Source organism: Protopterus annectens, chromosome 3.part0, assembly GCF_019279795.1.
Source record: "Protopterus annectens isolate FY-2018-M chromosome 3.part0, PAN1.0, whole genome shotgun sequence".
NCBI classification, from domain to species: Eukaryota; Metazoa; Chordata; order Ceratodontiformes; family Protopteridae; genus Protopterus; species Protopterus annectens.
In genome coordinates, this window is record NC_056731.1 from 911,826,339 (window position 1) to 911,844,212 (window position 17,874).

The 17,874-nt window shown below is 35.3% G+C and overlaps 1 protein-coding gene across 1 annotated transcript in view; it reads left to right on the forward strand.

Annotated features, from left to right (window-relative positions):
* ENOSF1 (enolase superfamily member 1) overlaps positions 1-17,874 on the forward strand; it is an 852,891-nt gene that overhangs the window by 24,284 nt on the left and 810,733 nt on the right. The window contains exon 2 of the mRNA XM_044065235.1: positions 3,113-3,221. Within this exon, the coding sequence (XP_043921170.1) occupies positions 3,113-3,221 (109 nt within the window). The remainder of the gene's footprint in view (positions 1-3,112; positions 3,222-17,874) is intronic.

The window sequence follows — 17,874 nt, forward strand, 5'->3', positions numbered from 1 at the left end:
AACTGGTGTGATTATGATAATGAAGCAAACAAACAGCTTTCAGATCAGAGATATTATTCCATAATGCCTATTGACCCTACTTTCAGGTTCAAAAAACAGATTGATCAATTTTTGCTTTTGGCCAGGGATGAAGCTATCATTAGTAATGAGGTTATGCACCAACTTATGGTTAAGGATTCCACAACTCAATACATCTATTTCTTACCCAAGATTCATAAAGACCCATTAAATCCACCTGGCAGACCTATTGTATCTGGTAAAGGGTACATTACTGAGCCGTTATCCTTATATCTCACCAAACATCTCAAACCCTTGTTACATGTGTTATGATCACGATTGCAAGACACGACCAACTTTCTGCAGATTATTTCAGACACACAGTTGGAACCTGAGTGTTTTTTATGCACATTGGATGTAAGTGCTTTATATACTAACATCCCCCATCAAGCTGGTTTGGAAGCAGTGGCCTATTGGTTAGTAGTATCGGGCTTATATGAATCGGACTTCAATTCATTTTTGGTGGGTCTAGCCAAACATGTCCTCACGAATAATGTCTTTTATTACAAGGATAATTGTTATTGGCAAACTAAAGGAACAGCAATGGGGGCATCTTTTGCCCCCATATATGCGGATCTGTTTATGGCTTATGTTGAAAAACATATCATTTATGTCTGCCATAACACTATATTCATTGAATACACTGACATCTGGAGACGTTACTTGGATGATGTTTGGCTAGTATGGAAGGGTGATGAATGCCAACTTATGGATTTTGTTTCATATTTGAATCATAACATATGGGGGTTACAGTTCACTGTACACTATGATCTAAACACAATCACTTTTTTAGATGTATTAATCAATAGATTACCTGACCACACACTAGGTACTGAGGTGTGCAAGAAGTACCCCCAATATAATACCATCCTACATGCCTCCAGTTATCACCCAGCTCACATTGCACGAAATATTCCAAAATCACAATTTATACGTGTCAAACGTAATTGTTCTAAGGATTCTTCCTTCCAACAACATAAGGGTGATTTAATCAGCAGATTTAAATCTCAGGGTTATAGTATGGGAGATGTATTAAAGGCCAGTCATCAGGTTAACTCAATGGATAGATCAGAACTTCTTACTTATAGAGATCATTCAGTAACATCATCACAGCCCATAAGGTTCATAACGACCTATGCTAGAAATTCTAACAGTCTAATTCAAAGTGTGCATAGACACTGGAATATTCTGCAATGTGATTATGAGCTTGCCAGCATCATTCCAGATAGATGTTTATTTTCATTTTTTAATCATTATAAACGTGAAAATACCTTGAATAACTCACAACCTTTACAAACAACGTTGATGGGAGAACCATTGTGTGGCTGTTTTCCTTGTGGTCATTGTACCAACTGTCAATATGTATGCAAATCAAAGCAATTTTCTAGCAGGAATTGTGCTTTAGTTTATGATCTCCATTTCTTTGCAAACTGCAGTAGTGATTGGTTGATATATCTGGTAACATGCAATTGTGGCTCTTTTTATGTGGGACAAACTTCCCGCCCATTAAGATTACGTATATCTGAACATATTAGTAATATCAAGAATAAAAGAGCTCACAATGCTCTTTAAAAACAGTAAATGACACACACTATTGCCAAATTTTCCTTTATGGTTATTGACAGTATACAAGGGAATCATTCTAACAAGACAGGTTGGCATTCCATTTTAAATGCTAAGGAAAAGAAATGGATTGTCAGACTTGGTGGATTGTTTCCACCTGGGCTTAATGAACAAGTTTAGGCATCCACCAATGAGCTATGAGAAGCATATATTTAAACCGCATTGTTTTTCTGTTTGCTTTACACTGAAGAAGGCTGTGATATTGTCCGGCCAAAACCGGTCTGTTTTGCTGTTCTGCATTTCATTATAAATTTATAATAAACTTATTTTTCAGGTCACTGTATGCTGGCTCTACATTTTTTGTTTTTATTGATTGGTTTTTTGAGCCGTGCATTTGCCTTCGTGCAGGGGGTCCTTTTTGTGTGATTTACAATGACCAAGATTTGCATATAGGAACTGTAAGAGTATAAAGAGAAGGTTATGCTACAAAGACTTAATTTGGGTGATCTGATCTATAAACCCTTACAGTTAAAACTAGGAACTCTAACATGTTATAATTGTAGCTGCTGCAAAGACATTCTGACTAGTAATGTTTTTATGTATCCCATTACAGAGAAAACGTTTACTTTTCACTGTTATGTTACATGTAACACTACACATGGGGTATATCTTGCTACCTGCACTGCATGTCCTTCTTTTTATGTTGGTATATGCAGCCACAGGTTCAGAGAACGGATTGTTGAGCATAAATCAGAAATACGGAGAGCTGTAACAGCGAATCCATTAAGTAAAGATATATTAGCAAAACATTTTAATGTGAATGGTGAAGGGTATTGGTGGGAGTAGCAAACTATGGGGCATCATTTTAAATTTAGGGTGATATCTGTTATTTATAAATCAAACCAGGGAGGAATTATAGATAATACACTGGAGACAGCTGAATATGGCTGTATTCTTAGACTGAGAGCAGACAGTGACCCAGGTTTGAATAGTGCTGTGACTTTAAAAACCCATTTTAATGAAAAAACAAATTTGTAGTTAATCATTTAAATGTTTAATTATACTATTATTGTTTTTATTGGTTGGTTGTGGTCAAATGACTTGTATTTTTCTGCATAAAAAGAGTTTTTGACATAACTGGATGTATTAGCACTGAAGAAGGATTTGTCCCGAAAGCTTTGCTCTTTTGTTTTTTATTAAACTGTTTGACGTTCAAAGTTGGAGTTTTATTTGCAATTGTATTTTCTAATGGTCATTTACTACTGCTGAATCTTTTCTGAACACATCGTTTCCTTCTCATTGGACACTGACTTAGAATATGATAACATGTCAGTAGTTCCACATTGTTCATGAAGTATATACTTTGTATCTGGTAGGACTTTCTTCTGCAGCTTGATACAGTGCTGTGTACTCATATTAAATTGTACTGCTGATATTAAATGCCTCTATAATCACTAGGATTAATGGTATTGCATTTTCTATTTCATTTCAGCACACTGATCCAGATTATTCTGCTGCTTATGTGATAATAGAAACAGATGCATCAGATGGTTTAAAAGGCCACGGATTTACATTTACTTTAGGTAAAGGTACAGAAATTGGTAAGTAGAAATTTATTTACTTCTCCTTTGTTGACTGGGTTAGCCCCACTAGGCTAGTAGCTTCTTTTTAGAGGAGACTGAAGGTGGTATTTATACAGTTAAGGGAAATTTGACCTGGGCATCAAGGAACTTCCCCTACTCGTCTGCGTACAGGGACGTTGTTTACAGCTACACTTCCTGTCTTCTGTTCTAGGCACAAAGGCAACTAAGAGAAGCAGGAAGCTGGTGAGAGCAAGCATGGAGATTCGAGAGAGAGAGATGCTTCTGAACCGAATGCTGCTATTCGGTTGGCAGAGGTATCGTTTGTGCTGGAGAAGGGGTCAGAAGTTAAGGAGACATTTGGTAGAAATAATGGTGTGCTGGATGTTTTAGAAAGAAGTCGAGCCTTTTAAAAAAGCAGTCAAAGAACTTGGAAGGATGTGTAGAAGATTCGGAAGATGTGTTTCAGTGTAAACTCTTTGAGTCAGAGGTTGCAACGCAAGACTTGCAACCCTCCAGTCAGGATGGTTGCGGTACGATTATCTTAAGGAGATGATTATGCAGAGTGAACCAGAAAGTGAAGTGGTGGTATCCTGGGGGAGGAAGTGAAAGAAACTGCAGAAGGCAAAAAATTGTATGCAATGACACTGGAAGAAGGCAAGAAACAAATGAGAGAGGGAGGAAGAGAGGTCATGAAGAAGAGGTTTGTTGTATGTCTCAGCAGTAAGGAAGAAAAAGTACTCGAAAGATATAAAGTATATGGGACACAGTTATTGCAGCCTTGGGAATAACACCTAATGAGGCAAGAACCTTTATTCATCTTATTGGATGTTTTGTGACATTATATTTGAGACAGGGCAATATATGGAGAATCTCGTAGAGAGACTTGATAAAAAGAAAGGCTACAGTCCATGGAACTCTTATATGGTGCAGACTTTTAATAGAGAGTCTAAAAAGAGAATCACTATACATTTTCGAACAGAGGTAGATAAGGAAGCATTGAAAAACTCTTCTAAAACTATATGCAAAGAAGTGTTGGATATTATGAAAATGTATGATGATAGAGGCTTATGGACTGGGGGGTGGGGTTGTGGGGTTATTCTGAAGATGGAAAAAGACAATATTGTACATATTCCAAGTATAACTGTTGAAGGAAATTGAGGTTATGTAATATATAAGGGGCAGCCGAAAACTGGTCTTTGTGGAAAAAGTGACTGTTTGATAAGCAATTGTGATAAGAGAAGACGTTTTGTTTGTAGAAAAGTGAGAGATGAAGCAAAGAAATGTGACATGATGTATAAAAATTTGGGAAAACTGGACATGACTCAGTTAATTGTGATTAACACTTACATGTTGCGCAAAAAGAGCAAACACAGGAATATGTACATGATGTAACAGAAAATGTCATGAACATGAAAAACAAAATATCATACAAAAAGAAAATAAAAACACAAAGTATAAAGAAAATGAAAATTAATGAAGGCAAGGAATTAGTACTGGAAACAAGTGAAGAGGGAGATATTAACTGGAAAATAATAAGAGCTAAAAAATTCAGTAGGGAGAAGAATGAAAGATAGGAAAAGAAAATTTAAAAGTGATTATGAACAAAAATAGAAGACAAGGGGTGAGATGAAGATGTAATACATCTGGAAGAACTTTATAGTCTTATCAATAAATGTTAATAGTATAAAAATGTTAAAAGAAGGTTAGGTGTATTGGAATGGTGGATGCTACTTGACATGTAAGTAATTATCATAGAGGATACAAGAATCTTAACAGAAGATGAAAGGAAATGATTGGAAAACTTGTGGGCTGGGAATATTGTATGGAACATGGAAAAATTTACGTGTTCAGGGATTGCTGTATTATGTAATGAAACAGCTAGGATCTTAGATTATACTTTAGTAGAGTTAGGTAGAGTAATGTTAGATATAAGCTATAAGAAAGATGTATACAGAATTATTACAGTATATGCATTTGTCACTAAAAAGGAAAAGAGGAAATGCTCAAAAAATCTTAAATTATGTAGGAGTAAATATGGAAATTATATTGGTAAGAGATTTTAATTGTGATTTGAGGAAAAGAAAGAAAGAAGAGAATTGATGTTAAAACAGTTTATGAAATAATGAAAAGTGGAAAGTTATATATATGGGATAATATACACTTGACTTATAAATGAGATTAAGACAGAAATTGATTATTTTGTTATATCTGATACTTTGAAAATTATTAAAAAGGAGCAAAGAAAACCGGTTTCTCAGACAATTTGGCTGTATGGATAGAAGTAAAAGGAAGAATATCTAAGGATAGGCAAAAGTATTAAAAGATTTTTTAAACACCTTTATTGAATTAGCACTTGTGACAGGCATATTTATCTTTATACAAAGGTAATCAAACTGTATTAAAATTAATATTAAACATTGTAATTTATATATATTGCTATAGGTCATATAACCTAAGGAACATTATATAAATTCAGTTCCTGTCCCTTTCTTTAAACAAGAAACTGTTTATGTTGTAAGTTAAGGTTTAATAAATATATCATACATTTATATAAATGAAAACAAACCACACCGACACAATGCTAGTTGCAAGCATTTTACATCACAAATTATACTGACACACTCCCAGTTGCAAACATTATACATAACTTGTAATCTACCCAATCATTTTCAAACCTTATGTAACTCATTTAAGTCCTGCCTTCTTTTAAACCCCATTCCTCCCCTGTATGTATTGTTCCCACAATTCCCATTTTTTCTATGTAGTTTGCTCCTGCCATTTTTTAAAGAGCTCAATCTCAGTTGTTTTAATTCTGTTACTATATTTAGTACTTCTAATATAGTTGGTTTAAATTTTGATTTCCATTTTCTAGTAATTGCTTTTTGGCAGCCACCGTAATTAGATGCAGTAAGGCCTTACCATGTCTAGGCAATTCCAATTCTATGTCATAGCTCAAAAAAATCATTTCCCTCGTCACACAAGTCCACTCACCCAGCATCTCTGATGATGCATCCCGCAGGGAATCCTTAAAGTCCTCCAACCCACTGCACTCCCAGAAAATATGTTCCCATGTACCTCTTTCTTCTCTGTCTACCTGAGGAACAATTCTCTGCAATTTACTTGGAGTATAAAAATATCTATGTAAACATTTCCAAGCAAAAATCCTAAATCTTCTAGATTTTATTGTATATTTGGGAGACATACACATATCTTTCCATTGTTTCTTTGTGAATTACTTATCCAGTCTCTCTTCCCAATCATTTCTTACCTCCTCTGATTCTTGTAGTTATCATGAAATATTTTATATGCTCTAATAATTGTTCCTTTTTTAATTGCAGCTTATGTTTTAGATTCTACTAAAAACTCTACCAGTGCTGGTCTTTCATTTAGGACCCCCCCCCATTTTATTCTCTTTGCCTACAGTCTGAAATCAATCCCTTGATAGGGAAGGCAATCTCTAACCTGCAGTCTAAATAAATTGGCCTCTTCCCATTCTATTTCCTTTCCCTCTCTAGTTATTTGCTCCCAATACCTTGGTTCTTTTAGGTAAAGATATTAAAGAGTGAATAAAAAGATTTACATGAAGAAGAGAAAAGAAATTGATCGATTTATGGGAAGATCATGTAGAAGTGAGAATATTTTATAAACATTGGACTGATTGTGATTACTTTTTAAAGGGAACTATAGAAAGTGTTTTCTAGAATTTCAAGAGATGAAAAGAGAGAAAGAAAAGCAAAAATATAGGCTTTTAAGCCAAACAGTATTCAGAGAAATATTAAGAGATGATAAAAAAGTTTATGGAAAGGAGAAGGAAATCTATGAAATAAAGCAAGAGAAGATTAAAAAAATGTTATATAAGCAAAGGTGCTTTTTACAAGGGGAAAAAGAAGTAGCTCTGTATTTGAGTAAAATGTTGAGAGATAATGAGAGGGTAATAAGAAAATTGGAAACCAATGAAGAAGAAAAGGTGAATACAAAAAATATTTGAGGTACTAAAGCAGTATATAAAATACATTTAAGAAGACTGAGATAAAAGAGGCAAATATGGGAGATAAAGTAAAGAAGAGAATGAGATTATGAAAAAATATATACATATAAGAGAACTTGATGAAATCTTAAAAGATTTGGATATGGAAAATGCTATGGGATTAGATGGAATGTACTATAATATGAAAAAATGGGCAAAAATGTAATTTATAGAAGTTTTGAATGAATGGTTAGAAAAAGGGAAAATGAAAGAGATATGTATGGGAGTCATTAAATTTATGTCGAAGAAGGGGAAGAAGGAAGGCATTAGGAACTGGAGACCAGTAATATTAAACAATACAGATTATAAAATATTTATGACAATAAAAGGGAAAAGATTAGGAAAATGTGTGGTTAGACTGATGGAACCTATGTTTTTTTTTGGGGGGGGGAAAGGAATGGAAGTCAAGATTTATTATGGGTGTTAAGGGAGGTAATAGATGATATAAATAAAAAATGGAAACTAAAATATTGGTTGGAGATGTAAACAAAGTACTTGATAAAATACAGTCTGAGGAACTATGGAGTATATTGAGAAATTATAATGTGACAAAATAAGTTATAAGATGAATATATGCAAATTAATATCATTAAAATAATATCAAATGGACGGTTAAGGAAAGAAATAAAATAGGATGTTGGATAAGACAAGGTTGTCCATCAAAGCAGCATCTTATTGGTTATGAATGTGATTGTAAACACAATGAATAGAAAACTGAAAATAGCAAGGTATAGGATAATAGAAGGGATTTATGTCCCAGTTTTTCTTACATATGCAGATGATATAGTCCTAATTGCTAAAAGCAAGAAATGTATGGAACAAGGAACTAGGAAATGCTTGGTCTAAGCATCAACAAGGATAAAAGTAAAGCATTTGGATTATTGGTTGAGTTAGAAGGTATTCACTTTAATGATGAAAAACTAGATATTCTAGGAATAATGTTTAGGGGTTAATATAAAGAGAGAAACATTGGGAGAGACTGATACAAAAGCTGAGAGAAATATGCATAATTTGCAGGTCAAATAGATTATCATATAAGAAAAAGGTTTATTTAAAAAAAAAACTCTAATCAGATTGCTTATTTTGGCAAGCATATATATGATCCAATATAAATATGAAAAAGAACTGCTATTGATTTATAGTTTTATTTATATGGGGGTCAAGATTAAACCCTGGGAGGAGAGGAATTTTGTTTGTTCAGAAAGGAGGAGGATTAGGACTAATACATTCTAATGTACATGCAGCTTCATTAAATCTGTATAAAGTGTTGAAGGGATTGAAAGAAGAAAATAGGAACATATTAAATGATATAATGAAAATCAAATATAAAGATGTTTGGGAAAGTTTAAGATATGGGAAAAGATGGAAGAATAGTGTCAATAATGAGATCAAAGAATATCAAAATACGATATTACTATGGAAATTGAAAATAGGAAATGTGTAAAAAAAACAGAAAAGATTGGTGTGAAAATGTAATTAGAGAATGTTATTACATTTATCCATGGAAAAACTTAGATAATGAAAAAAGAAATGCAGTTAAAATAAGGTTTATGTGGAACAAAAATGTATGCATGTAAAGATTGTATGTGGAGGTTAATGATAAGTAAACTGCCTGTTAAAGCAAATATGCCTTATAAAAGGATTCAGGAACTGGTATGTAACTGTTGTGGAGAAACTGAGACAATAGAACATATTTTCTTAAATTGTATGAGAATGAGGAAATTGTGGGAAAATTATATGAACTTAATGTATTGACTCATTCTAAAATTGTGAAAGATGTAAATATAAACATGATAGAATATGCCTATTATGGTAGCAAAAGAACAAAGGAAGTGAAAGAAACTGATACAAATTGTTTTATGTCTGTGGGTCGTATGGAATGAAAGACTGAATGAGATAAAATATAATGGTAATGGGTATTAGCAGAACTTTTGAAAGACACATTTTTGGTTGTGGAAAAAAGTTGTTGGGAATAATTGAAGTAATGGAAATATATGAAGTTACAGGATGTTGTAAGCAATTATAAATTTATGTATTGCATATATTATAAATGTAAATAGTGTATATAAGATGTTATATTAAATAAAGACCCCCCTACTCTTTTTCGATAGCTGCTGTGTGGGAGATAGATCTGAATTGGTTCATTTTAATTTATTTTCAGTCTCTGAACTTGCAGGCTAATGTTCATGTTTCTGCAGTGGTTTAGTTATATTGTATGGCAGTTTCCTTTCAGAACTGACCATCAGCAGTGGTCTCCATTTCCTGATGTGTAGTTGGCTAACCTACCATGAAGTAATTATCTTACGCCAGAAACATTTATAAACAGTTTTTGTTCTGAAATTAATTCCTACTGTAAAACTTTGTCTTCTTGGTCAATGAAAAAGTTAATCTTTTTAATATACGATGTGCTAGAAAACATTGTATGGATAGCTTTTATACTTGTTGTAGAAGGCTGCTGGTATTCTTATCTTTCCTGGAAAACTTTCAAATATTTTGTAGCTAATATCTGAGGGAGGAATGGAGGTACAGTGGTTAGTATTCCTGCCGCATAGCTCTTCATTCTCTGGGTTCAGTTCCTGGATGGAATGCCTTCTCTTTGGAGTCTGCATGTCCTCTGTTTTTCTGTGGGTTTTCACTGGCATATTGCTTAAATGTACTTTTGTTTTTTGTTGATCTCGGCCGATCTTCTATAGCAGCATGACCCAAGCTGGGGTTGTCATTTGGCTCTGAAATTGGTGAATGCATTCAAGGGAGGAATATGGTACAGAGATATACCACTACTGCTTGCAGAAGTTGGCTTGCTTGTGATGGAAGCCCTACTCTCTGCCATTGCACATGCAATGGGGAGTGGCCTGGGGTATAAGCAGCTCCCCCTCAATGTGGCAGTGCATGTCTTCTAAACCTTCCTACTCTTGGCCCAACTGCCATTTAAAGCCCTTCAGAAGATAGGTAAGTAGATAAAGCCTTATCATTCTTCTCTTCCTGAATGCCTGCTATTCAGATTCTTAGTTCATAGCCAGGGCTTTATTTGTTCAGTCAAAAAACAAATCAGAGTATCAGAAACCAAGCAAAAAACTTTAATGAGAAAAAGCATTAAAACACACTGGATTATTATTGTTATTTTTTTTCATTAAAGTTTTTCTCTCAGTTGCTGGTGTTCTGTTCGTTACTTGTTGGTTGTATGTACTTGACATTGATCAAGTTGCTGTTTACTAACTTTATCCATTTACTCTATTGGAACAGGTTAATTATATATAATTTTGAGTAATATTTTGTCATTTTACTTCATAAAATTTCTGTGTTCCACAGTGGAAAGGCATGTCACACATTTAATGTTAAACATTTTAAGCAGAACTCTTAGGAAGATAATACTGATAAGTACAAAGTATCACATTTTAGTACTACTGTCAGCTTCCTAATTAAAGTAGTTTGAAGTTCTATATGTGACGACCTAACACTGGACCAGTAATCAAGGAGCCTCAATCCTCACCACTGGCACCTATGGGGGATGTACACTAGGAGAATGACAAGTACACGCACAGTATTTCCAGATGCAGCTCTCTGTATCAAGTGCAATTTCCCGTAAGAGCACACACACACACACACACACACACACACACACACACACACACACACACACACACTCTTTGAGGTCTGATTTTTACACACACACATGCACACACTTGGGAAAGGCTGGCACAGATTTACTAACTATGCCCCCTTTTGCCCAGACTATAAGGTAGTTATCACTGCCACTAGCCAACTCCTTATCTACATTAAGGCCCTTAGCAAAGGATATCCAATCTTACTGTCTAATATTAATATTAATACAAATGGTAGTTTGACCAAGAGCAAGGTTACTAGGAGTGACCCATACAGTGTCTCCAAATAAATATGCAAGTACTCTCAAAACTGAAATATCTCTAGACATATCAGCCCCAATGAGAGGTTTAAATATATTTAATAAATAATAAAAGAACAAGAAAATACTCTGTATATAGTCCAAGTGACATCAGAGTTTGAAATCACGGGAAATATTGAAAACAACATTGCAGGACAGTCTCAAATAAATAAAGAAAAATATCCAAACTAAGCTTTGATATATACCTGACTATAACAGAATTATACTATTCCCTAATAACTTACTATTACAGCAAGGTAGATGTGTGGTGAATGGGTCTTGTCAGCTCCAAGACATAATGCAGAACGCTCTCTCACTAAGCGACTTCTCAGATTAATATCTCAAATATTACTGCTGAGATAGCTTGCAGAATGATATTTCTTGTCATTTGACTCTATCCCAGGTGAAACCCTCACTGCTGAAAGCTTGGCAGTATTTAGCATCTACCTGTGAAAATACATAGACCTCAGATCTTTGGCAGATTCTAGAAGTCTTAAAACAATTACATCCCTTCATACTTTCAGAGGTAGTAATTAGTTCACTCCAAAGACAATACAGAAAGCTTGTCAGCACAGACTTTGTGTCTCTTGTAGTGAAAACTGAAAGATACCAGCCATAAAGTAATTTAATTTCAGTTATTTTTCTGAAGTTACCTCCTGTATTCCGGGTCCACTGTTAAAACATATACATTTAAAATTACATTAGCGCATATACATTTCTGTTGTCTTCCCTTAGGCCCTCTGTGGTTACATTTTCAGCACAAGCATTTTATAATGTACCTTTTTAACACATATCTGTACAAACCAAGTTTGATATACACATTGCATACAGTTCTAATACCATTGTAATGCAAGCTGTAAAGACTGGTAGAGAAGGGTGAAGGCTGCCAGCCTAGCCAGATAGAATTTGCAGATAATTCTGTCATTTGTAAATATGAATGTAAACTACAGGCTTGTTGTCTTAAATTTAAAGAAATCCTGTTACATGTGGCAACATTGCCATCTGCTGTAAAGAAAGCTAAGTCAAGCATTTCTTCTTGGTCCTTTGAAATTAATATTATTTCATCACTGCCTTTCATGTTTACAATTTGGCTCTGGCCAGGCTAGATAAAGGCTTCCTGCCTATTCTTTTAAGGCCAAAGTTAATGACCAGAATTTACGTGTGGAATGTCCTTTATTGCTATAAGTGCAAAAGAATGTAAATGTAGTTAATGTGTAGCCTGGGAACACCAGGAAAGTGTAAAAGATGATGTAATGTTTATCAGAACTGCAATAGCAATTTAAACAGAGAGAATCAGAGATTATGAAGCATTTTTGTCTGACTATCCAACTCACAGCGCTGCCTGTTGCTCTGTGTAAGTAAGTTATTTTAGAAGTGCATTTTCGTAGCAATAGCTAGGAATTAGAAAGTTTCAAGACTGTGTTTTTCTGTGATGTCAGAACTGTACTACTGATGTATTTTAAGTATTTCTGTGTGATCTCTGAACTCTTGACTAGCACTGTATAGTAGACAGTATTGTCTTGTGGTTTTTAAGTATTTATTATTAAATATTTTAAAACCTTTTAACTGTGGCTGGCTTGTGTAGAGATAAGTTAAGCTCTTAAGAGTACTTGCATGCCTTTGGTAAAACTGTACAAGGCGACTCTAATAGCTTTAGCCCTGGGCTATACTACCAATTTGATAATAATATTGCACAGTAATAATTGGACACCCTTTTAATGAGTAGCTGATACGTATTAGCTGGGTGGTGGCAGTAATTACTACCGTATAGTCTGGCTAAAAGGGGCACAGCTGGAGAACCTGTGCCAGCCTTCTCCAGGAGTGTCTGTGTGTTTGTATAAACTTATCTCAAAGTGTGTGTGTGTCAGATACTTGGGCAGGGACATGAAGCACTGGTTGGATAGAGAGGGTGCTGGAGATTTTAGCTTGCCCAGCTAGGCTTAGATCTGGACCCTATAGCTGTGCCAGTGGGGAGTCTTATTGGGGACCTGGGGAGCAAGGGAGCGACTAGCCCCAGACTGACTGTGATCTCTATGTGCTCTTAAGGGAAATTGCACTTTACTATGTGTATTTGTTATCCTTTCCTCGTATATGAGATGCCCCGTCTGGTGTTAGTGGTGAGGATTGAGGCTCCTTGATTGCTGGGCCAGGGCACGGGTGTCACACAAGCATCGTATATAAATCATGTTGATATTCACAAATGACATATAATTATTTACAAAATTCCAGATAGCTGTGCTGGCAGTATCTCCCTTTGTCCCACTACATTTTGTCTGTTGTTCTACATATTTAAAGTCAGTGTCCCACATTTGGGAGATTGAAGTTTGAGAGCTTTGTTTGCAGCATGCACTTGTTTCTTGCCTCATACCTAATACATGCTATTAAAAGGCGAACTGGTGATTCTTTGAGTTGCCCATAGGTATATGTATAATATATATGTGTGTGTGTGTGTGTGTGTGTGTGTGTGTGTGTGTGTGTGTGTGTGTGTGTGCATATTCATCCTGTGATGTCCCTCGAAGATTGATTCTGTGTCTTGCACCTGTTGCTCAGTAGGATATGCTATTGCTCCTCTGTGATCTTGAACAAAATGTTTTGAGTAACAGAGAATAAATATACAGTATTACTATTCTTTAAAATCAGGAGTAGGTACACACAACCGATCAGGAACACCATGCTAAGTCACATCAACTGAAAAACTTTATTACAAGAAATTTAAATCAAATAAAAACTTCAGGAAGGATTAGCGTTTTCAGGCTCAAACGCCCTTCTTCAGATCCACTCTTCTGCCATCACAGTCTGCTTTTTAAATCACAAACCAACCAGTCAGTTTCGTATTCCATGTCCCTTCAGGGTTGGTTTTAAGGGAAGCATGCCATTAAACCCCGCTGAGCGATCAGCTGGCAAATTAGCTGTCCACCTTAATTCTGAATGTTTTGCAGAGTTAACTAAATCTCCTCCCTGTCAAGTATTTCTTGTATTTGCAGTACCAAAAAACAAATTCAGATGGTCTTTTTTTCTTCTGGTACATGTGCAAAGAAGCATACTGTAAGTAGCCATCTTAATTTAATGCAAGTAGTGGAACAATGAAATCTTCTTTTCCTGCTGTCCAGATATTTTAGTCCTAGTATTGTATGAGGAGAGTCCAAGGTAGCAGATTGCTTTCTTCTTTTTAATTGACCTCTTCATTTTTTTCATAAATGGAAATGATGTATTAGAAGTGCAGATAGGGAACCATCTCTTTTTATTAGAACACACATTGGGTTGTTTACCTTGCAATGTCATCTTTGGGGAAAGACAGGCTTGGAAGGAATTTAGAATACTGCCCCAGTACCAGTGTAGTTGAGTTTTTGGATCCTTCTAGGGAGATAGTGGCATGAAACAAGTTCTGTTGTAAGGGAAATTTATTTGGTATTGCGCACAGCTGATGGATTGGTCCAGAGGGTTGGAGGGTATAGTTAACTCATTTTGAAAATAGAATAATAAAATGTTATTATTCCCTTTTTTCATGCCAGGGTATTTGCTTGCCTGTCTAAATGGGACATCTTGTAGTATGCTCCAAATATGGGTTTTTTAACAGTATATCAGAAAAATACTCTATTATAGTGAAAGGTGTGTGTGTGTAATGTAACTTTCAGCAGCAAAGTGATTATTGAGGCTAGGAGAAATGCTGTATGCAGAGATGGTTTTGAGAAACTGGTATTATTTTTTTGAGGGTATACATGCCCACAGTGTCTATGTCTACCTCATGTTCTGGTCTGAAGGACTACAAGAAGTTGAATGTACTCTCCACCACCGAATCACACACACACACACACACACACACACACACACACACACCTACCTTTGTTGGCTTGGATAGATGCCTCTCTGTTATGTTTGTTTATTGTTATTGTCTGACCAGAAAAATGATAAGCTGACTTGTGTTTTGTGGATATATATTTTTCTTGTTTCCCAGTTATATGTTCTTTAAGTTAATGGCCTTTGTTAATGGCCTTTTATGAGGCTAAGGAGGAATGACCGAAGTCACAGTTATTATTGTTGTTGTTATTGCTATTTAGTTAGTTTTTTGACTGTGTGTTAATCCCACTAGGCCTAGGGCTTATTTTCAGAAGAGATCTAAGGTGTACTCATAGTAACTTGGTAATTTGGCTAGAAGACCAAGGCAGTTATCCTGCCTTTCATGGAGATATATTGTTGGAGGTTCTATAGTAGAAATTTGTGTTGCCATTAGCATAGTGCTGAAATCTGTATAAAAGAAAAGGAGATTGTTTACAAATATTATCGCTACTAGTTAAAGCCATTTTAACACAGAAGAGTGCTGTGTTGGATTCTCAGTTCAAGAAGTCAGATAACCTTTGGTGTGAGATTAAGAAAGAAGTCACAACTGAGTTGTTTTCACAGTTTGCAGAGTGATTCATTGTAGGATTTGGAGGAAGCAGCAAACACTGGAGATTGCTGTGGAAAAAAGAGTGGGTCCTACTGATGTCATTTGCCAAGACAGCTTGGAAGAAGAGAGTGCAGTGAACACAGGGAATTTTTCATTGGCAGAGACAGGAGATATGATTGCTTCCCGTCAAGATACTTTGAGGAATTATTAAAAGTACTGGGCTTTGATGTGAAAGATTTAAGAAACAGTTGTCCATATTAAACTACGGTATGATATGTTTAACAAAAAGAATATTGATGAATTTGTATGAAAATTTCCAGGTAAATAAACTACTGTGTAGTGGGCAGCCGTCAAAGTACAGACAATGACTTCATGAACTGGAGAATACAAATGTTGCTCATCTGAAAGATATAGCATGAACTTTATTAACTGCGTGTAAGATGAGTGGGGGAACTCCTCAAAATGAATAAGTTTGGGATGTGAATTGGAAGGTAGGAAGCTGATGATGAGTTAAAAGTTTGTTAGACGAATTCAGTATATCAGTTGAACATAATATCTTATTCATTGCCAAAAACATTTTTTTCTGTGTGTATTTATGAAAGTCATTATTTCATTGTCGACTAAATTGCTTTAGAGAAGATGTGAACAAAGTGGAGAAAGTGGACATAATAGATTCAGATGATCCCGGTGTAGATTAGAGTTTTGTCATGCCTGCATGACTTACTTTTTGTACCTCTGTGTGTCATGTACAAAGCACCAGTTAGGATTTTCATTCCATAGGTAAACATTTTTAGTACAATCCACAATGTAAAAAAAAACCAAAAATCTTTCAAAAATTGTTTTCCCCATGCTGATACCACTGAGGAGTAACAGTAATCTTTAACCTCAGTGACATCAACTCTGGTAAAATGTGGGATGCTTCAATAAAATAGACTTCTTATACTTTTATTCTTGATTCAAAGTCTGCTTTTACCTTTTTGAAAGACTGAGACTGCTTTTTTTTTTTTGATTTGGACACTGGAGCCTAACCTCCATTTTTTTTTTTTTTTTTTTTTTTGCCTTCACTGTGTTGTGCTTAAGTTGCTACTGTGCATGTGCAGACATGTGTCCATTAAAGTCTACGAACTGGTGTATGACATGTTGGAGACATCAGTTGGGGAAAACAAACCATTTATTTGTGAAGTGGTTTAAAAAAAGGTTTGTAAAACTTTTTATTGATGGAAAAACCCCTCAAATACAGGTTTACTGGGAAAAATACATTTTGACACTTAACTCACCAGAAGCAGCGATGTAGTACTTAATTGTGACAAAACATTCATTTCATTTTCAGGGGTGTTTTAAGTCAGTTTATGATAGAATTTAAGTCAGTTTATGATAGAATAATAAACAAATACAGGAAACTGTGGTAGAATATGTAGATGAAAGGGAAGCACTGTAGGAAGAAGTCATTCGGGAGCTGGAAGAGTGAGATTTACAGCATGTTAAGGAAGGGTGAAGAAGAACACTTAAAGACACAGAGGAAATAATTACAGATGAAAATAAATATTGAATTTTGCAAGAACAGGTGTATGTAACAAACTCGGAAGGGGGCAGTGCTATATAATTTATTGATGGATATATAGTAAAAGGAAGAGGATGGAAATAAGGAAAAGAAGAGAAGTATAACTTTGAAAAGTGATCCTTAATTTCAGTTAATTAGGTGGTGGTGCTGCGGTAGCGTTGTCGCTTCACAGTACAACGTTGTCCTGTTCGATTCTCAGCTAAAGCGTCTTCTGTGTGGAGACTTGCGTGAATGGGCATACCTTCATTGAAGGTTGTGTGTCAGAGCTGGCAACTTGGTACGTAAAAATCTACTGCCAATCATTAGCGGACTGGAGTTCCGCTGTGGCGACCCCTAACTGGGAAAAGCCGAAAGAAGATAACAGTTTGCTGAAGAATCCAAAAAGGCGAGGCTCTGTACTTTACTGGCTAAAAAGTGTAGATATTGCATGCCATGTAAATGTTAGGTATGCAGTTGGTCAAGAAATGAGGAATGTGAATGAGTTGGGGGGGTAACATTTTTAGTGCTTCGGATTTGAGAACTGGGTGAACCTATTGTTCTGGTTTGGAAAGAATGAGTAAATTTGAATTCAAGAGTACAGAGAAGGATGGTATATACACTTTTGTAAAAGGACTTCGAGAATAATGATGACTACTATTTATGCACCAGAATTTTAAGTTATTTTGGCATGTTAAGTATGTTGCGTTGCAGTTAGGAGACATTAACTGTAATTTGGTTAAGAAAGTTGCTAGAAAACTGTAGTATGTAAGGAAAGGAGTTAGAGTTGTTTAGGGAAATATTGTGAGAATGGAGGGG